Raw genomic sequence first — 23,195 nt, forward strand, 5'->3', positions numbered from 1 at the left:
TGTCTGTGGTGCTTTATTTTTGAAATAGCAACTTTAGAGGCATGTTAAATAGTAGTACATGCTATCATTTACTTGGCTGAAGTGGTGAAGACAACATTAACTATAATTCTAAGAATATGCTATAAAACAAGCAAAAAAACTCCGTATCTACATAACGTGCTCAATCTTACATTCTCTGACAATATTTAAGCTGTAGAAATTTCCATTTTGTTAGAGGAGTAGAGAAAAAGCGTGAATATTTCAACTACTGGAAAAACAAAGGTCGCATTATGTTAATTTATACTGCATTAGTGTTTTGCAACCTAAACTCACAACAAAGTTCCAAGATAAAAATCTAAATACATAATTTTAAAGCTTTTTATGATACTTCATATAAAATTACTCATTAAGAATGCTGACACCATTATCAAAAAAAGAATATAGTGGAATATACTGAAATATTATTAGTCTACCAAAGAGTTATTTTTTTGCTTCCTCAAGATTAAATTTTTATAAGTACACAGGATTTTTCTATTTAAAAAGCCCTAAGGAATCCAGAAAATTTAAAAAATCTGCTCTCATCTACTCTCAAACTCAATCCATATTAATGAGAGACAAGGATAAAACAGATGACTGAAATTCACAGATAATACAAACCTTATCCATGTACTTCAACTTTCTCCAACAAAACTTTCCCTAAAATGTTAGCAGTTAGCAAGACTGAACAATCTTAGTTACACACCCTTCCACTAAAAAGCAATGAAATTACCTCAAGAGAGGGCAGGAGGTATTGATAAAGGCAAAGATCAGGGACAACCATAAGATGACCAAACCATCAGTGTCTGAATAATCAAGTTTATTGTATCGCAAAATTCAAAATAATTATGTTGTCTTTAAAGAGGATGGCTAGTGGAGATGTTTTACAGGCATCTTAATTGTAACTAAAAAATTTCAGGTGACACTGGAGAGCATGTAAAAGAAAAAGAATGGATGATGAAAGACTAATGTAATGGCAAAATTTTAACAAGCAAATAACTTCTAAGCAGATTTGCTGTGGTTTCTGACCACCTAAAAGGCTATATTTTTCATATGCAAAAATAATGCCACATAGTAGAGTCTGCAAAAGCTCAATTATGATATATTATGTAATAACCTCAAAACAATACATCTAAAACAAAAATCTTGGGCTTTTTCCACTTAAATCTACTTTTCCTATCTTCCCCATCTCAGTGAATAGTACCACTACTGCTTAAGCAATGGGATCCTCCTCGTTCCTCTTTCCCTCATCAATCACATTTAATTCAACAGCAAATGCTACTGGCTCTACCTCCAAAGATATCCTTAACCAGACAACTAAATGCAGTGTGGCCTATAACACTGCAACATTCTGGTCTCCCTTCTTTCACTCTTGCCCCCTACAGTGTGTTCTCTGCACAGCAGCCAGAATCATCTTTTAAAAATATAAACCCTATCATATAACCCCCACCTACTTAAAACCTCCAAAGGCTATCAACTACTCTTACTCCGTATGACCTAGTTTCGCCAACCCCCTTCAACCATCTCCTAACTTTCTCTCCATCACCACAACGACTTAACAACAGTGATCTTTCTGGACAACAAAAATGCCAAGAATGTTCTCATTTCAGGGCCTCTGCATACATTGATCCCTTCAGATTATTACATGGCTGTCTCCTCTTCATTCAGAAACCAGCAAAATGTTTCTTCATACATTAACGTATTTTCATACATATTAATTTGTTTATTTAATATTTGTTCACTGACTGCTCCTCTTGGCAAGAAGGTAAGCTTCATGAGAGCAGTGACTTTGCTTTGTTTGCCACTAGATTCCTGGCATCAAGAACACAGAAGGCATTGTGAAATGAACATTCGCACTGCAAACTGAGAAGAGGCAAGCCCATTCCTCCCACATCTGCTACCCATTCTTTTTGTATAAGGGGAAAAAGAGGTCTCTGCTTGAGCATGTAATTTAAATAAGTGATCTTCGACCATGAAGCAAATAAATAGTCCTACAAAAAGGCATTATAAAAGATGGATTTCTTACTCCTAACACAGTACTTCTAAATGGAGAAAGCTGGTTTTCAAGAATGGAACAATTAGAAGTCAATGCAAATACATAGCTATTTTCACTGCACATAATATTTGAAAGATTCATCAATAACTAAGTCAATTGTTCCTTTGGAAGAAATTCAGCACTGCCAGCCGAAACTTAAAAAAAAAAACAAACAAAAAACCCCAAACCAGCAAACCCCTCAAACAAAAGTGAATTTTGTATAACACAAGAAAAAAAACCCACCACTGCATTTTTTTTTTTTTTTTTTTGCAGTACATGGGCCTCTCACTGTGTGGCATCTCCTGTTGTGGAGCACAGGCTCCGGACGCACAGGCTCAGCGGCCATGGCTCACGGGCCCAGCCGCTCCGCGGCATGTGGGATCTTCCTGGACCCGGGCACGAACCCGCGTCCCCTGCATCGGCAGGCAGACTCTCAACCACTGCGCCACCAGGGAAGCCCCCACCACTGCATTTTTAAAGAGTATCTAGCTGGGCTTGAAAGTTTAACAATCTAATAAGAAATATTTGATTATAAAAAGCTCCATTTTACTAAGTCTGTGTTAAATGCTAGTTTATCTAAGATTAAATCTTTTCAAGTATCAAATCACCACAACTACAGTATTATTCAGAATCACTTTTATATCTGCAAATTTTCAAAAATTTCCAAGGGACACAAACCACTGAATAAAACAGATGTTAAGTGCAGTTACATATTATTTATCTGACAAGCTTAGGCATCTCAAACAGAGTGGGATGGGAACAAAAAAAAGTAAGTGCTCAAAGTATTTCTGACACTGAAGTTTGAATAACGGATATAAGAGACTATTTTAGACCTCTTTATGCTATATATGATTCATGTTACAATTCCATTAAGTTTACTAATATGGTATTTTTTACCCATAAGGGGACTGTTTGCAAGCGGAAAGTCCCTCACACCAGCAGTAAATTGAGATCTAACAGCATAAAAGTATGGAAGCAGGCAAAAATAAATCCACATTGTAAAAAACAGAAATAAAAACTAATAAGCACAAGCGCCTGGGCCCATTTAGAACAGGTCATAAACAGTTCTATAATCACATCTTTTAAGAGGGTATTACTATATATTATGCATACTACGACTAAGTGATTCTTTCCCATGTACAATATGAATCATTTATTGATACTAGTTGTGGGACTTTGGGCAAGTCCTTTACAATAAAAGAAAACCAAACAATGATAATAAGGGGGCAAATCAACAAATGCAAGTAATGAGAGAAGGTTTTACAATAAAAGGGTGGGGCACAAGGTTGGCAAAAGGCTTAAGTCAGAAATTTAAAGTTAGTTAAAGCCTTGAAAAAGTTGGCTTCAATATCTTTAAACAGGAATGCCCAGGAACAGAACAAGTCTAAAATATATAATTTTTTGGGACTTCCCTGGTGGCGCAGTGTTTAAGAATCCGCCTGCCAATGCAGGGGACACGGGTTCTAGCCCTGATCTGGGAAGATTCCACATGCCGTGGAGCATCTAAGCCCGTGCGCCACAACTACTGAGCCTGTGCTCTAGAGCCTGTGCTCTGCAACAAGAGAAGCCACCGCAATGAAGAGTAGCCCGCGCTCATCTCAACTAGAGAAAGCCCACACGCAGCAACCAAGACCCAAGGCAGCCAAAAAAAGGGAGAAAATGGTAGGAAGAAATAAGTCACCAGTACCAAACAATTTCAAAATCCAGCTAATTTAATCCATATTCCATTAGACCTGGGAATACTGTGGCCTGTGGGTCCATCCTCTGAGCCTGAAGCTCCACCTTCAAAATTGTTCTTCCTTTTTCTTGAAAGGTAGCACATGTTTGCAGCTGAATAGTGTTATCAGCCTGTTTCCTGCCTATAGAACTTTAGAAGTCCATTAGCCTTCCCTCATTCTGTCAGTCCAAACTGGCCGTGTTTCTGCTGATATAACACTCGCGAAAAACCTTGTGGGTAATCTGTGTATACCATGAAGGTTCATGTCAATAGACAAGGCAGTCCTCCACAGATGTTCCCTGAATTCATATCATAGAATTCAATCCCTATTCCTGGCTTTGTTGAGATTACTGAGAACAGTGAGTCACGTGCCTATCTCTTCAGCAAAACAAGATTACTTAGCCATACTCTTGGCTTTCTCCCCACAGCAAACTTGCCTGATAATGAATCTTCTAATTTTAGTGTCTTCAGAACAGGCTGAGAATCTCCGAAATCATCAAGTCCTAGATCTTTTTTGCTTAACAGTTCTTCCCTCAATTTCTCTCTTTCCTCTCACATTTTACGAAAAGCAGGAAACCAGGCCAAAGCTTCAATACTTTGTTTGGAAAACTACTCAGCTAAGTATTCAAGTTTATTGCTTACAAGTTCTCCTTTCCACATTAATGCAGGACACAATTCAGCCAGGCTTTCTGGCATTATACAAAAAAGATCTCCTTTACTCCAGTTGCCAATAACATGTTCCTCATTTCCTTCTGGGCCCTCACCAGAGGCACCTTTTACTGGACTGTTACTAGTACTAGAAGGCATTCCTATTTCTATCAACATTCTCTTTTATAATGATATAGTATGTATTCTCTAAGATGATAAAAAAGTTTTCTCTCCCATGGTCCTAAATTTGCTCTGAGTCCTCACCAGCAGTGCCTTTAACATCCATATTTCTACCAACAGTTTGTTCAAGGCAAACTTGCTTTTTCTATCATGTGTCTCAAAATTCTTCCAGTTTCTACCTATTACACATTTCTAAAGACATTTCTACAGTTTTAGTTGTTACAGTAGTATCCCACTCCCTGGTACAAAAATCTGTATTAGTTTCCTATGGCTGCTGTACTAAATTATCACAAACATGGAGGCTTAAAACAACAGAAACGTATTCTCTCACAGTCTAGAGGCAAAATCTAAAATCAGTATCACTGAGCTGAAATCAGGGTGTCATCAGGGCCACACTCCCTCCAGAGGCTCTGAAGGAGAATCTGTTCTTTGCCTCTTCCAATTCCTGGTGGCTACTAGTGTTCTCTGGCTTGTGGCCACATTACTCAGCCTCTGTGGTCATGCTGCCTTTGGTGGGGCCATAATTCAGCCTGCCACAGGTGCATACGCTTCATACTCTCTGCCTTTACCCTCTTTTGGTTCATTTGCTTCAAATAGTTTTATAATGTAATCAGCTTAATTATCCATGTTCATAAAGGAATATATATTAGGAAATTTGGGATTAGAAATATGGCAAGAGAAATTTTAATAAGAAAATTGTACATGAAGTAAATGCAGAAAATTTAGCTAGTTCCCTCCATCTTAACTTTGGGGAAAATAAGTACTTTTAATGTTCAAAATAAAAAACTAAAGTTGGTAAATAAAATGCAACTCTGATCAAGTGAAGGGTTTTTTTTGTTTTGTTTTGTTTTGTTTTTGCGGTATGCGGGCCTCTCACTGCTGTGGCCTCTCCCATTGCGGAGCACAGGCTCCGGACGCGCAGGCTCAGCAGCCATGGCTCACGGGCCTAGCCGCTCCATGGCACATGGGATCCTCCTGGACCGGGACACGAACCTGTGTCCCCTGCATCGGCAGGCGGACTCTCAACCACTGTGCCACCAGGGAAGCCCAAGTGAAGGTTTTTATGGAAAAGGTCCACTCAGGAAACAGATCAGGCTAAGGATCATGATCACAGCATTAACTGGAATGACAGGCAGACAATCATCTCCATGACTAAATATTAAATATGTGGTTTTAAAGCTGCTATATAACAGATTCTCTCCTCCCTCAAACCTTTACATCTTATAATCTGTTTTATACTCAATTGGAAAACAGTTAAAAATAAATTTATTTCTGTTCTTACCTCTACACAGTCAAAGTTCTCATCAACTTTAGATGCATATTCAACACGGAACATTGTTGACAGGCTACCAGCAATATAATATAACAAGATCTTCAGACCCTTGTAACCAAAAGCAGTTTCACTAAAAGGGGAAAAACAGCAGTAATCTAAGACCCGAAAATGAATCTTTACAAAGTCATGACAAAGTATTAACCCTACATATAAACAAGTTTAACTTCATGGGTAGTTTCGAGATTTTAAACTATACTTATTAAAAACAAATACACAAACGAACCATACTGAATGAAACTGGACCTCCGCTTTCCTCATTTATAAAGTGAGAGAATAATAACACCTACCTCAAGGATGTTTTATGGGTTAAATGAACAAGTTAATACATGTAAACTGTGTATAATATTGACTGTCACATTGTACAAGTATACTACAGCTACTGTTGCTGCTCTTACTGTTGCTACTACTAGGAGGCATTTCAAATCAGAGACAAGCAATGTCAAATTGATTCCTGGCTAGGCAAGCAGCTAAGATGTAGCCTTAGCCCAGTGCTTCCAACTTACCACTTGCATCCATCACCAACATCCAGAGCTGTTGAAAGTGGTGAGTGATAGTACCTGTCTGATCACACCCCACTTATGAACTCAGAAAGCAGATCTGGAGCTGCTGCTATTTTTTTCCAACCTTGCTCCCCGCTACCCATCTACACCTTGCTATTCCCTTTTTCAGCTTAAAAAAAAGTCTTCTGGGACTTCCCTGGCGGTCCAGTGATTAAGAATCCGCGCTCCCAATGCAGGGGGCATGGGTTCGATCCTTGGTAGGCAGAGATCCTGCACACTGGCCAAAAAAACAATCCAGAATAGGTAAATTTATAAAGACAGAAAGTAGATTAGTGGCTACCCAGGGCTAGGGAGGGTAGGGGAAAGAGGGAACAACTGCTAATTGGTCACAATGGGAATTTTGGTGGGAGTGATGAAAATTGGCAGTGGTGATGATTGCGCAACTCTCAATATGCTAAAACCCATGGAACTTTTTACACTTTAAAAAGCTGAATTGTAGGGCTTCTCTGGTGGCGCAGTGGTTGAGTCCTCCTGCCGATGCAGGGGACGCGGGTTCGTGCCCCGGTCCGGGAAGATCCCACATGCCGCGGAGCGGCTGGGCCCGTGAACCATGGCCACTGAGCCTGCGCGTCCGGAGCCTGTGCTCCGCAACGGGAGAGGCCACAACAGTGAGAGGCCCGCGTACCACAAAAAAAAAAAAAAGCTGAATTGTATGATAGAGGCTTTTTTTTTTTTTTTGGCGGTACACGGGCCTCTCATTGCTGTGGCCTCTCCCGTTGCGGAGCACAGGCTCCAGATGCGCAGGCCCAGAGGCCATGGCTCAGGGGCCCAGCCGCTCCGCGGCATGTGGGATCTTCCCGGACCGGGGTACGAACCCGCGTCCCCTGCATCGGCAGGAGGACTCAACCACTGCACCACCAGGGAAGCCCAGAGGGTTTTTTTTGAAGGTGAATACTGAAAGAGTGGTTAAAAGAAGCAGTGTCATTTCCAGATTTCTGTCTAGGCTACCAAAACAAAATATGAGCAGTGTCCATTCTAGGACTCTGAAAATTGTATGTAGTAGAAAGGAGTGGCAATGACACTAGGATCAAGATCAATGTCATGGGTCCCAAGATACAGAGTTATCATGATTATGTGATTGTCATCTGCCTACCTTAGAGGAGGGGTATGCAAGCACACCACTTTTAATGACATGCAAAGTGAGTGTGCAAAATGCCATTAGGAAGCAGTACCTGTGAAATTAGATCCTACTCACTAAGGTATTACCATAGGAAGAGATTTTAAATAGCAGTAAGAGGAAGAGAATAAAATAAAAAGCTCCTTAAAGACAGAGATACAAAGAGAAAACATTCTTATTTTTATGGTGTAATAAAACCTGTTTAAAATATGAAAGGCTCAAATTTTGGCACAAATCAATATATAGTAAAATTCAGTTATTAATATTTAAAAGCACATAAAATGCCTAATCTGATGTATTCATAAGTAATTCTCAAGAAACTTGTTCCATGAAGAGACATTTGTCAATTTAAAAACACATTAAATAAATATGTCCAAAATGTTGAAATAATGCATAGAGAAAATAGCAATAAGAGGGAATATTTTAAATGTCAACTATGTCTAAACACCCTTTCCTACTAAAAAAACCATGGTTCCTTGAGAATATGCCCGACTCCAGAACTAGCAGAGGAAGTACAAGGTGAACGTGGAACACCTTATTGTATCACAAGGTAACATGTCCTCAAAATGATGACGATATATCTAAAGGACTCAAAAAGCCAGTTTGAAAGAGCCACTTGTTGAATCTGTGATAATTTGAGCATCAAATTAATAACAGTAAAAGATTATAACCCATTAATTTAAAAAAAGAATCCCTGAGTCTATTCTGATATAAACAATACACAAGGGGAAGAAGAGAAGCTGTTTTTTATAGCAGAATGCAAACTAATAACTGCTGAAGGTGTGGTAGAGTTAGAAAATCGCCATTTTACAATCATAGTAAAATACTGACATGAATCATTAACAGTTTTAAAACTGCTGAGCGAAAGTTTGATGGGAAACAGGATATTTTCACTCTCAGACTATCTCCCCACAGATTACATATAAATAACAAAGAAAAGCCCAATAACCTTTTAGTGGAGAAACCTGGCAGATACCTCGAAACTTAATGACCCAAGTTAGCTTAACCAACAATGGGACAAACTGACCTCATAGACTTTCTGATATGACACACTGAGAAGGACATATACAACTTCTGTTGTGGTACTACAAAAATATGCATTATCTGAATTTAATCATGAAGAAACAATCAAATGAGTCCAAAATGGTTTATAAAACTAGCCTATTCTCTACAAAAATGTCAGTGCCATGGAAAACAAAGCCTGAAGAACTGTTTCAGACTAAAGGGACTAAAGAGAGATGACAACTAAATGCAATACGTGATTCTAGATTGGATCCAGGATGGGGAAAATGGTTATAAAAGAATTACTAGGAATCAACTGGCAAAGTTTGAAATGTGGATTATATTTTAGAAAACAGTACTGTATCAATGTTAAATTTCCTGAGTTTTGATAATTCTACTATGGTTACTGTCCTTGTTTTTAGGAAATACATACTAAAGAATTTAGGAGTAAGAGAAGATATATCTGCAACCTACTCTCAAATGGTTCAACAACAACCTATCAATATATTTATATAAGAGAATGATTAAAGCAAATATAGCTAAATGTTAATAACTGATGATTGTAGATAAAGGATATACAGAATATTATTCTTGCAACTTACTGTAAATTTGAAATTTTCTTCAAAATCAAAAGTTAAAAAAACAAAAGGTGATGGACTATTCTAATAATGTAATGAAGGTATAGGAAATTAAAGAATTGTGCTGAATAGCCCAGGACGTATCTTTAAAGTTGCTTCTGAAAATAAATTTCTCTTAATTGCTTATTTACTTGTCCCAGAATAAACTTAAGCTTTCCAGATTTAGGGGAGTGTTTTCTAAAAGCAGTATAGCAAAATGGTAGGAAAAAAGGAGTAGTTATGAATATGGGCTCTGCAGTCAGACTGACTAAATCTGAACTTCAGCCATTCATACGTCCTTAGGCAACTATCCAATCCCACCAATGTTAATGTTACAAATGATAATACCATTGCTAAGATTATGAGAATTAAATGAGATAATGCACCTATAGCACTAAATGATAGGTATTATATAGTAGATTGGTGTCTCAATGTAAAAAATGCCATTCTTATATTTTAAAATAAATTACATGAAAAATAACAGTAAAGAAAATAAATTCTCATCTCTAAATTAAAAAAAAAATGTTTTTGCCATACTATTTTGACAAATATCTTACTAAGTTACTTACTCATCCCCAAAGAGTTGATGGGTATATTCAGGAAAGAAAGTTCTAATGTCATTCTCAAGATCTTCAGAAAAACGAACTGTTTAAAAGAATAAAAAATATAGAGATATTAACGATATTAAAGATGACAGGTATTTCCAGTTTAAGAATTTCAGTGTAACTAGGATACAGCCAACATTTTTCATACTTAAAATGTCACTTTTCCATTATATGATTTACACTGGATTCTCATGAGGAAAACAAACAATGAAAATCAGAATATTACTTTGAGTGCTTCAGCGTCAAAACCCTACTGATTCTAAGAATTAGAAAACTAGGCATGACAGAGGCATCTGATTTAATTTTTACTTTTCTGGTATGTTTATACACAATGCAAAGAGTAAAAGGAAACAAAACCAAAAAAGCACTTTGAGATGAGAAAAGCTACAGTACAAAGGAAACAAAAACAAAGTGCTGTAAGAAACATTCTGAGAACAAGAACAATCTGAGTTTGATGAAGCTCATAGCATCACATCATTCTTTATGACTGCAAGATGATGATGTTTATGTTGTTTCTAGATTTTTTCCTTTTCTTTTTTGCTATTAAAAGTAACGCTGCAATGACATCCTTAACCGTGCTATACTTTTACAAGTATACATAGAGTAAATTCCTGGCAGTACAAGTGCTGAAAAAAGTACTGAAATATTTTTGCAAATACTGCTTAAGTGCCCTTTAAAATACTGTAAATACACACCAGCAGCTACTTAAACTCCTTTGTTTCTCCCATATCCCTGAGAATACTCTGTACCCTCAACTTTAATTTCTACCAATCCAGGATGGAAATGGGTATCTTGTTATTTTTATTTGCATTTATTATGAGTAGTGATATTACTGGACTTCTTCCCAATATAATTTATCTTATGAAGAAAAACTACCAAAAAAACCAAACAAACCCTTAAGCAATTGAAGAATGAAAAGATAACTGCAGATGAAAAGTTTCTAACACTGTCCTTGTAGAGCAGGTCATTCACAGGGTGCCAAAGTTATCAACTAGCAGCTTACTGATTTACAAAAGGAAAGACAATCTTTTCACTGTAGAGATCTGGTGGTCACCATCTTTCCAAGTGATCTCAAACTTAGAATCACTCATTGTGGGACAGACCAACAATATGTGCCTCTTGATTCAATGCAACATAATGCATACAGTATCACCTATGAAGTTTTCTTACTGAAAAATTTTATCCTAGCTCGAATCCAGCTTTATATCTTCCAATTTACAATAGAGAAGGGAACAAATTAAATACCAGCAAAAGGAAATAGACAAATCCAGAATGCAGATTTGTTTAATAATTTTATGTAATGACTTTACTCTGCCTAATAAATCAATGGCATCAGGAGGGAAAAGTTCCATGGGTAGGAGGGACTGTTCTGGATTAAAAGAGATTAAAGAAACACCCAACACAATGCATGATTCTTGAGTGGATTCTGGTTTAAATCTTTTTTTTTTTTTTTAAGCCACTGAAGACTTTCCAGAACAACCAGGGAAACCAGAAAATTTCATGATACCAAAGAATTACCACTAATTTTCTTAGGTGTAATAACTGTGTTGTGGTTATATATGTGCATATTCATATATTAGGACATGTGCTATGAGCAAATTCATGATGTTCAGAAAGCTACTTTCAAATAATTCAGCAAAAATACACACACAATAAAGCATATATGGAAAATGTTAATTGTTAAATCTAGGTATAGGATATACAGGTATAATCCTATTCCCTCAATTTTTCTGTGTTTGCAAATTTTAGTAATGAAAATTGAAAGAAAAAAAGGCCTGGGAAAATACAGCAAAATGCTAAGATTTGAAAAAGCTGAGTGATGGAATCAGAGATATTCATTAGTTGCTTGTAATTTTTGCATGTCTGTAATATTTCATAATAAGAAAATAAAGTACTCCAATATGTCTAGACTCATTAACCTAAAAATTCCCAACTACTGCATCTTTAATATTTTAAAATGTCTCGAAGTCTCTAGAAATTATTAAAAAATAATTTCAAAAAAAATTAATTTCAAGCTACTGCTTCTAATATGTATAGCACTTTGGTAATGATGGGTAGAGACATGGATAGAGAAAAAGACAAGTAATGAATAGGAAAAGTGTAAGGTTAGTTATGATAACTATTTCTATAAATTGGATTGGCCTTCTTCCAATACCCACTCCTGTCATCCAAATTAGTGAGGTTTTACTATTTTAGCCCACAGAAGATAGGAACTAAAAGAAAAAGTAAAGTGATGAATCTTTTAGTTAAAATGAAGTAAAACTCGGGCTTCCCTGGTGGTGCAGTGGTTGAGAGTCCGCCTGCCGACGCAGGGGATACGGGTTCGTGCCCCGCTCCGGGAAGATCCCACATGCCGCGGAGTGGCGAGGCCCGTGAGTCATGGCCACTGGGCCTGCACGTCCGGTGCCTGTGCTCCGCAACAGGAGTGGCCACAACAGTGAGAGGCCCGCGTACCGCAAAAACACAAACAAACAAAAAACAAACCAAAAAAAAACCCCAAAATGAAGTAAAACTCAAATAGCTTAAGGCAAATATATACTTAAATATTTATTGGCTTGAGCAGATTTGATTAGATTTTAAATATAAGAATCCAAGAGAAACTCTTTAAAACCACTGCTGTGTAGTTAATAAAGGATTATTTTACTATCCAATAAGTGAAGTTTTTATATCAGTCCTTATCGTGAAACTTGAAATATGAAATTTGTTCACTGTACGACCTTTAACCACACTGGGCAGATTTCTAAAAAGTTGCCTAAAAGTTCCTGGCATTACACATCGAGAAAATACCATGGGTTAAATTTGATAGAGATTAGAATGAAAGTAATCTCCTCAAAAGAGGGTTTTTAAGGTAAAAAGTCCTGGGCCTTAGACAAAAGGAACCAACAATTGGTGCTAGGGGCACAAAGAACGGAGGTTAGCCCTTTTAATAGACAGGACAAATGTGAGTTTTCTATTCTCATTTTAAAAACCCTCAACACTTATACAAATGTAGTAATTACTATGAAAGGGATGAAACCAGATCTCTAAATCTGCCTACTCTGGGCATATCAAATAAACAGAGTTATAAAATATGAGGGCTTCTGTGTCTGGCTGCTTTCACTTAATATGTTGTCACGGTTCATCCATGTTGTAGCATGTGCTAGTAGCTCATTCCCTTCTCGTGGCTGAACATTATTCTACTGTACAGAGGTGCCGTATTTTGTTTATACACTCATCAGTTAACGAACATTTGGGACTATTTGAATAATGCTGCTATGAACGTGTGTGCACAAGTTTTTGTGTGAAAAACATTGTTATTGGATATACATTTAAGGAGCAGTCACACACAAAATAATAATATGTTATTAATAATATTATTAGTTGTCACTTGAACATTTACTGTGTGCCAGGCAATTTGTTAAGGATTTTATAAACATTATTGTAGTTAATCCTTGCAAGAGCTGTACAAGGTAGGTAACATTACTACTTCCATTTTACAGATGAATAATGCAAAAAAGAATAATTTGCTCAAGGTTACAAAGTCGGTAATAGTGAGTTTAAGGCTGACTCAATCTGCATATATATATGTACATGAGAACACATACGAAGTGCTGTTACGTCAGTAAAGCAAGAGAGCAAGCAAGCAAACCAAATATCAAGCAATAGAATGATTAAATAAATTATATAAATGTGAAATGGTTTATATAATCACTAAACATCATGTTACTGAGATATTTGGTGACAGAGAAAAATGTTCACAATGTACCTACAGTTAAGTGAACAGAACATGACACTGTGACCTGAATTTTATAAAAGAGAAATAATATAAGTGAATATATAATTTAAAAAACTAGAAAGAAATATCCCAAATTACAATACTGAAGTAGTTATTCTGGGTGACAGAATTACAGGTTTAATTTTAATTTCTTATATTCTTCAGCACTTTTTAAAATTTCTGCAAAATATACATTATTCCAATAGAGAAACAGACAATATAAAAACTGAAATAATTTAAAATAAGCACTAAAAATTTTCTTTCCAAGAAAAATTATGTCATTCACATCTGTGGAGACAAATGGAAGATCAGGGCCTGGAATACTAAATGGCACCTTATTGCCAACATAGGACCTGCAATGAATTTTCTTTTTGAATATACATCTTATTGTTTCTACTCCTATATATATAGTTCCTGTATTTCCTAGTTCTCCGAATCACTTCTGTAATTTTTGGAGGGACAAAGAAGCATAAAAGAAGATACATTCCATCTCCAGGCTATTGTAAATAGAGCTGCAATGAACATTTTGGTACATGACTCTTTTTGAATTATGGTTTTCTCAGGGTATATGCCCAGTAGTGGGATTGCTGGGTCATATGGTAGTTCTATTTGTAGTTTTTAAAGTGTCCATCATCAGATGAATGGATAAAGAAGATGTGGCACATATATACAATGGAATATTACTCAGCCATGAAAAGAAATGAAATTGAGCTATTTGTAATGAGGTGGATGGACCTAGAGTCTGTCATACAGAGTGAAGTCAGAAAGAGAAAGACAAATACTGTATGCTAACACATATATATGGAATTTAAGGGAAAAAATGTCATGAAGAACCTAGGGGTAAGACAGGAATAAAGACACAGACCTATTAGAGAATGGACTTGAGGATATGGGGAGGGGGAAGGGTAAGCTGTGACAAAGGCAGAGAGTGGCATGGACATATATACACTACCAAATGTAAAATAGATAGCTAGTGGGAAGCAGCCGCATAGCACAGGGAGATCAGCTCGGTGCTTTGTGACCACCTAGAGGGGTGGGATAGGGAGGGTGGGAGGGAGGGAGACCCAAAAGGGAAGAGATATGGGAACATATGTATATGTATAACTGATCCACTTTGTTATAAAGCAGAAACTAACACACCATTGTAAAGCAATTATACTTCAATAAAGATATAAAAAAAAAAAGATACATTCTACATATGTCTTATTAGCCAAAAACAAAATTAAGAAATCACCAATGCATGTTAATCAATTATTAAAGTTTAATTAAATACTTAGGCGTTTAACATATGTACAACCCACTAACAGGTGCTCATATTGCAGATACAATGGGTTCTAGCTCTCAAGCAGCTTCAGAGATGCCACATATTCCCCACTGTATCTAGTTGTACTCTAGACTATAAGTTTATTCATAACCCTGTGTTCTTTAAATAACTGAAATCTTAAGTGCTCTGGCCAACATATATTTTCCTGAGTATACTAAATTCCAGAGCTATGGCAGAAATAACACATGAGCCTAGAACATCTTGTTCCAGAAAGTAATCAAAAAACGAAGTAATCAAATAATAAGGAGGACATGTAAAAAAGACACAGAAGCCAACTTGACCTGGCCTCCCACTGGTCAAGTCAGGGACAAATTGACCACCAAAATAAATGACAGTAACAGGTTATAATTCATTAAATAAAATAGGAAATAAATGAAAGAATTGAAAGTTTAATGAAAAACTGATAGGATGCAATGAAATCTGCACATCACTTCTGTGATAGTCCTAACAAAGATATACAATCTGAAATAAACGATAAGCAAACATGTGCCAAACCCAAATTGAGGGACATTCTACATAATAACTGGCCTGTAATCTTCAAAGTGTTAAGGTCAGGAAAGTCAAGAAAAGACTGACAACTGTTCCAGTCTGAAGGAGACAAAAGAGACAGCCTGGAACACTCCTTGAGATATCCTTGAGGTATCTACACGATTCACAGATTCACTTTACTTAGCATCTACTCAAATGTCACCTTAGTTGTAAGACCTGATCACTCTCTATTTTCTCCATAACACATATCACATATCACAATGTGTCATGTATTTAATATGTCTGTTTCTCATAATGAAAATGTAAGTTCAGTGAAAAGAGGGACTGTTTGTATACTGCTCTACCTCTAGTGCCGAGATAAGTGCCTGTCACATAGTACACCTAAATAAGTATTTGCTGAATGGTAGTAAACTTAAAACAAAGATCATCTCAGTAGAACTAACAATACACTGTATTTTTATAATTGGTTATATGGTTTTTTAGTAGAATTTAAAAGAGTATACTGGAGAGTAAGGGATAAAGGAAAACAAAACACACACTACATAGGAAAAGAGGAATGAGAAAGTATAAGGAAGCAACAGAAAAAGATGACAAAAGCAACAAACAATAAATGTAACGGAGATAAACTGGTTAGATTAAAAAAATTTTTACAAATCAAATTCAGTATGTTCTCTATAAATGACATGCCTAAAAGGAATGACAAGTTAAAAGTAAATGGAAGGACAAAAAAATGTAGCCTGTAAAACACAAAACCTGAAAATGCAATCTAAATTGTATTAAGGCAAGAAAAACATTAAATGGCCTAAGAGGACAATCTCTTCAAAATGATTAAGGTGAATTATTTCAAGCCTTTAAGGAACAAGTATACCTAATGCTTTAAAAACTGCTGAGAGTAGGAATGGTAAAGTGGGAAGGCCATGAGAAATAGTTACAAAGAGTACAAAAGCTGACCTTCACCTTCCCTAAAAAGAAAGCCTTGAGGAGAAAAACACAGACCAAGATCATCTATAAACAATAATGTAAAAATATTTAAAGATAATATAGTCTTCATCAAAACAAAATATCTCGAGGTACTGAAATGCAAGGATGGTTCAAAATCTAAAGATTAAAAAATAAAATTATTTAAATATTATGTTTTACATTGTATATAAGATAGTATAATAAAAATTATTTCCAGGGAAACCAAAATGGCACTCAATAAAGTCTAATATGCATGTTTGAATAAAAACTCTTTGCAAACTGAAAAATACTCTCCAATGTAATAAGCCAGGATCACGTTTAGTGGAGAAATAACAAGAACCATCATCATTAATTTAAGGAAGAGGAATGACGGCTATCATTTTTTAACACTGTTCTGAACGTGCTAGCCAATGCAAATTGAAAAGAGAACAAAGTAAGAGGTATATATAGAAAAGAAAGTGAATTTACTAAAATGTTCAGATGCTATGATTGCATGCTTGAGAAAAACAAAGAAAATCAGCTGAAACCACTCTCCACAACAGTAGAAGAATCCAGTAAGATTATCTGTTTTTAAAATATATTAAAACAACAATGACAACAAAAAATATATTAAAGACAAACAACTCAATGAAAAAATATGCAAAGGATCTGAACAGATACTTCTACAAAGAAGATACACAAGCAGCCAATAAGCACATGTAAATATGCTCAATGTCATCAGTTATTAGGGAAATGCAAATTAAAACTGCAGTAAGATGTCATTTCACACCTACTAGGATGGCTATATATAAAAAAATAATAAGTGCTGACAAGGATGTGGAAAAAGTGAAACTCATACATTGCTGGTGGGAATGTAAAATGGTGTAGCCACTATGGAATATAATTTGGCAATTCCTCAAAAAGCTAAACATAGAATTATCATATGACCCAGCAATTCTGTTCCTAGCTATATGGCAAAAGAACTGAAAACAAGGACAACAGACAACTGTATCTTGATGTTCACGGCAGCATTATTCACAATTGCCAAAAGGAGGAAACAACCCAAGTGTCCATCAACAGATGAATGAATAAACAAAGTGTGGTATACAACAGAATATTATTCAGCCATTAACACGAATGAAGTTCTGATACATGTTACAACATGAAACATTTGCTAAGTAAGTTGAAAATGTTATGCTAAGTAAAATAAGCCAGACACAAAAGGACAAATATCCCACTTAAAAAAATATCTAAAATAGGTAAATTCATAGAGATAGAAAGTAGATTAGAGGTTACCAGGGGCTGGAGGGGAAGGTGAATGGGGAATTACTGCTTAACAGGAATATAGAGTTTCTGTTTGGGGTGATAAAAAAGTTTTGGAAACAGATAGTGGTGATGGCTGCACAACACTGTGAAGGTAGTTAATGCTACCTAATTGTATACCTAAACATAATTAAAGTGACATATAGAAAAAAAGATTCACTCTTTCTACAGTAACCTACCCCCAGAGCACTGGACCCGTGTGGGAAAAGTGTGCCTATCAATCCCTCACACACAAGGTGAAAATAGCTTGCTATGGGAGAAGAATGTTGGGATAAACCTTAGTGGAATTACTGGTATGCAGGCAAGAGTTAAAGTTATCCCATGTGTCTAGTACAATGCCTGTCACATGGTAGCTTTCAATAAACATTTCTCCAGAGAAAGTAGAAGGGGAAGGGAAAGAGGGAGATAGGAAGAAAGGTTGTTTTGAGGGAAGCAAATTATTGCTGCTGACTGTAAGGGATTAGACTGACCAAATAACCCAGTCAATTTTAGTTCTGTCAAATATGTATAAAATTTATGTAAACTAGATTTTGATGTGGGAAAAAGATATGTGTTAAGAATTATTTTCCATAGTTCTCCCATACACAATATAGAAAATATAATGGACGAGGAGATCCCATTTATAATAGCAGTAAAATAGATGAAATACCTTGGAATAAACTTAAGAAATGTATATCATCTGTACATAAAATTTAAAACTCCACAGCTAGACATAAAAAAAGACCTGAATAAATAGAAAGATATTCTTGCTATTAGAAAGGAAGATTCAGCAATGTAAAGATGTTGATTCTCCCCATACTAAACTTAAATTTTAACAGGATCTCAATTTAAAAAAAATCAACCAAACACCTCTTTGGAACCTGATAAAATGTCCACCTAGAAGTAGACATTAGAGAAAACTCAGGAAAACTCCTAAAGAAATGAGTGGGACCCAGTCACACCACATACTAATCACAACATTTACTGTAACAGTACACTAATGGCTCAGGGAAAAAAAAAAAGGCCCCAGAGTAAACCCAAGAATATATATAATATTTTAGTATGATTAAAAAAGAAATTTTAATTGTTGAAGACAACAAATCAGCAGCTAGATAACTGACTAAACCATCTGGAAAAGTATAAAGCTGGATTCCTACCCTATGCCTCATCAAGATAAAGATTCAAAGGTTTCAATTTAAAAAGAAAAAAAAATCGACAAATTATTAAAAGAAACAATAAATAAATCTTTTCATAATCTTAGAGTAGGAAGGACCTTTTTATAAGACACAGTGAAAACTCATAAAAGAAAAAGAAATTTCCCTAGATAAAAAATGTTAACTTCTACATAACAAACTCACCAAAACTCAAAACAGGGAAAAAAGTACTTGCAACATATTACCAAAGAAGGGCTGATTCTTTTAGAATATAAAGGATATACTTCTCTTAGGATTAAAAATCAATTTTAATTATCAAATCAAAAAATGGTCAAAAACTGTGGGGGGAAAAAAACCTCAGAAAATAATGTGTTGGTAAGGATGTGGAGAAATTGGAATTTTTGTGCACTGTTGGTGGGAATGTAAAATGGAGCAGCAACCACTATGGAAAACAGTATGGAGGTTCCTCAAAGAATTAAAAATATAATTACAATATGATACAGCAATCCCACCTCTGGGTATATATCCAAAAGAATTTGAAGCAGGATCTCGAAGAGATATTTGCACACCCCTATTCACAGCAGCATTATTCGCAATAGCCAAGAGATGGAAGCAACTCAAGCGTCCATCAACGGATGAACAGGTAAACAAAACGTGGTGTAAACATGTAATGGAATATTATTCAGCCTTAAAAGGAAGGAATTCCTGCCACGTGCTACATGGATGAATCTTGAGGATATTATGCTAAGTGAAATAAGCCAGTCACAAGAATACAAATACTACATGCTTCCACTTATATGAGGTATCTAAAGTAGTCAAATTCTAGAAACAGAAAGTAAAAAGGTGTTAGCAAGGGGCTAACAGGAGGGGGAAAACAGGGATACAGAGTTTCAATTTTGCAAGATGAGAAGGTTCTGAAGATCAGCTGCACAATAATGTGAGTATAAATGCTAAACACTACAGAACTCTACACTTAAAAATGGTAAAAAATAGTAAATTTTAAGTTATGTGTTTTTCACTACAATTGCAAATTAAAACAAGAAGCTATTTTTCACCCATCACAGGGGCAGGGTGTTCTGCTTTGTTTTTTTTAATGATAATATGCAACACTGACCAGGGTAATAAGTAAAAAGGCAATCTCAAATTCTGGTGTAAGCACAGGTACTTTTTTGGAAGGCAATTTAGCAACGGCTACTAAAGTAGAATATGTTTGTAACCCTTTGACCTAGCACAGTGGTTCTTAAACAGAGACAATTTTACACACAACCCTCAGGAGGTGTGACAACGTCAGAAGACCTTTTTTTTTTTTTTTTTTTTTGCAGTACGAGGGCTTCTCACTGTTGTGGCCTCTCCCGTTGCGGAGCACAGGCTCCGGACACGCAGGCCCAGCAGCCATGGCTCACAGGCCCAGCTGCTCCGCGGCATGTGGGATCTTCTCGGACCGGGGCACGAACCCGTGTCCCCTGCATCGGTAGGCAGACTCTCAACCACTGCGCCACCAGGGAAGCCCCAGAAGACATTTTTGATTGTCACAACTGAAGGAGAATGTTACTGGCATCTAGTTAATAGACAAGGAATGCTGCTAAACATCCTACAAAGTACAGAATAACAAAGAATTATCTAACCCAAAATGTCAATAGTGCTGAAGCTGAAAAACTCTGATCCAGCATTTCAATTTCTAGCCACACACTCTACAGATCACTCACACAAGTGGGTACATACATATGCAACGATATTTACTGGAGAATTACTTTTAATAGCAAAAGAGGAGAAGTACATCTCCCAACAGAGAATACTTAAATAAGTTATGATACAGTCGTACTATACTACATAATTTAAAAGAATGAGGTAGATCTATATATAGTTACAAGGAATGATATTCAAGATACTATTAAGCTAAATAACAAAACAGCCTTACAACAGTATCCTGGTTTTAGAAAATTAATGTATGTACAAGAAAAAAAAACTTAGATCAGTATTATCTTTTTAGTGAGGCATCAGGGCACCATTATCTGTCACTTTCTTTATATTTCTGTTATGTTTGTACTGTTTTAAATAATAATAGCTAACATTTATTGTGCATTTCTAAATCAAATTGTTTAAGCACTTTACTTGTATTTAACCTCATATGTAATCTTTACAACCACTATACAGTAAGTAATATTAACTCCATTTTAAAGATGAGAAACCTAAGGAATGGAAAGTGATGGAACCAGAATTCATGAGCTTATAATTATTTCTTAAATAGCTTTATTGAGTTATAATTTACATCCCATAAACTCAACTGCTTTAAGTGCTTTAAGTGTTGTAGCATGTATCAGACCTTCATCCTTTTTATCGTCAAATAGTATTCCATCACATGGATATACCACACTTTGTTTAACCGCTTACCAGCTGATTGATATCTGGGCTATTTATTTTGGCTATTGTGAATGATGCTGCTGTGAACATTCATGTACAAGTTTTTGTATGGACAAACATTTTCATTTCTCTTGGGTAGATACCTAGGAGTTGAACTGTTGAGTCATATGGCAAATATATATGTTTAACTTTTTAAGAACCTGCCAAACTGTTTTCCAAAGTAATTGCCTCATTTTATGTTCCCATCAGTAACATATGCAAGTTCCCCACATTCTCCCCAACACTTATTTTCTATTATTTTTATAAGCAAATAAGTAAAAGTAAATACTTTTAAGAGGCTGAGACCACTTATACCTGTCACTTTTTGCCACACTGAACTTTCTATATGTAAACTCTGCCATCTCTCAAACACCTACCCACACCATGACATAAACCAAGACTTAATAAAATCTGAATGTGTTCAATAAGTGTAGAAAACTAAACATTAAATTGCAAAAACAATACAATAACTATACAAATGTCTGCAATAAACTGCTCTTACATAAAATTCTACTTCAAATTTAAAAAGAAAGATTATATATACACACACAGTACACACGTAATACTACTTAGAAAAGGCATACATACCTAATTTTAGTTCAATTGCTGTGTTGGTGTTACATTTGTACTCTGCCAGTTTCTTCTCAACTGCACTCTTGTATTCAACCAAAAATTTCTCCATAGCACCAAATCCTAAGAAAAAAGGTTTTTAAAAAGTCTAGGTGGAAGTGGTTTAATTAGTCAAACCTACAAATAGAGTTCTTATTAGAACTGGAATAAAGGTAAGACTTACAACATGCTAACAGATCACAGATCTCCATATACTCCTACATAAATGTACTGAGTATGACTATCTCATCATAAAACAGAAAAAAAATTACTTTTGAGATAGAGGCTTGTGAATTAGACCTGCTTTACATAAATGAGTAAAGCTGATAATTAAAATGACAGACTACTGACATTTCTGAATATTTAATATTAATATAAATTACCTGCTAGGATTTATACCTAAGTAGCCTTTTTAAAAGAAATATAAAAAGGATGCTACTGCTCCGCTAAGAATCAAGGTGAGAATGTCCTTTGATAATTACAGGATAGCATTTTATTTCTAATACTGAAAAAATTCTACCCAGAGTACTTCCAGATCAACTATTAAAAAAACCAACAACAGAAGGCAGGCATACAGGGAACCTACCTCAACATAATAAAGGCCATATATGACAAACCCACAGCCAACATCGTTTTCAATGGTGAAAAACTGAAACCATTTCCTCTAAGATCAGGAACAAGACAAGGTTGCCCACTCTCACCACTATTATCCAACATAGTTTTGGAAGTTTTAGCCAAGGCAATCAGAGAAGAAAAATAAATAAAAGGAATCCAAAGCAGAAAAGAAGAAGTAAAACTGTCACTGTTTGCAGATGATACGATACTATACATAGAGAATCTTAAAGCTGCTACCAGGAAACTCTAATCAATGAATCTGATAAAACAGCAGGATACAAAATTAATGCAGAGAAATCTCTTGCATTCTTATACACTAATGACGAAAAATCTGAAAGAGAAATTAAGGAAACACTTCCATTTACCACTGCAACAAAAAGAATAAAATACCTAAGAATAAACCTACCTAAGGAGACAAAAGACCTGTATGCAGAAAACTATAAGACACTGATGAAGAAATTAAAGACGATACAAACAGATGGAGAGATATACCATGTTCTTGGATTGGAAGAATCAACATTGTGAAAACAACTATACTACCCAAAGCAATCTACAGATCCAGTGTAATCCCTATCAAACTACCAACAGCATTTTTCACAGAATCAGAACAAAAAATTTCACAATTTGTATGGAAACACAAAAGACCCTCAATAGCCAACACAATCTTTAGAAAGAAAAATGGAGCTGGAGGAATCAGACTCCCTGACTTCAGACTATATTACAAAACTACAGTAATCAAGACAGTATAGTACTGGCACAAAAAACAGAAATATAGATCAG

The 23,195-nt window shown here is 35.7% G+C and overlaps 1 protein-coding gene across 1 annotated transcript in view; it reads right to left on the reverse strand.

The window, feature by feature from the left end:
* Nucleotides 1–23,195, reverse strand: part of HAT1 (histone acetyltransferase 1) — a gene marked incomplete at its 5' end in the record, with an annotated part of 51,365 nt that overhangs the window by 24,468 nt on the left and 3,702 nt on the right. The window contains 3 exon segments of the mRNA XM_082658308.1: nucleotides 5,878–5,998; nucleotides 9,794–9,869; nucleotides 21,780–21,884. Of these exon segments, the coding sequence (XP_082514434.1) occupies nucleotides 5,878–5,998; nucleotides 9,794–9,869; nucleotides 21,780–21,884 (302 nt within the window).

The sequence above is a fragment of the Grampus griseus genome (assembly GCF_964374135.1).
Source record: "Grampus griseus genome assembly, chromosome: 7".
In the NCBI taxonomy this organism is placed as follows: domain Eukaryota; kingdom Metazoa; phylum Chordata; class Mammalia; order Artiodactyla; family Delphinidae; genus Grampus; species Grampus griseus.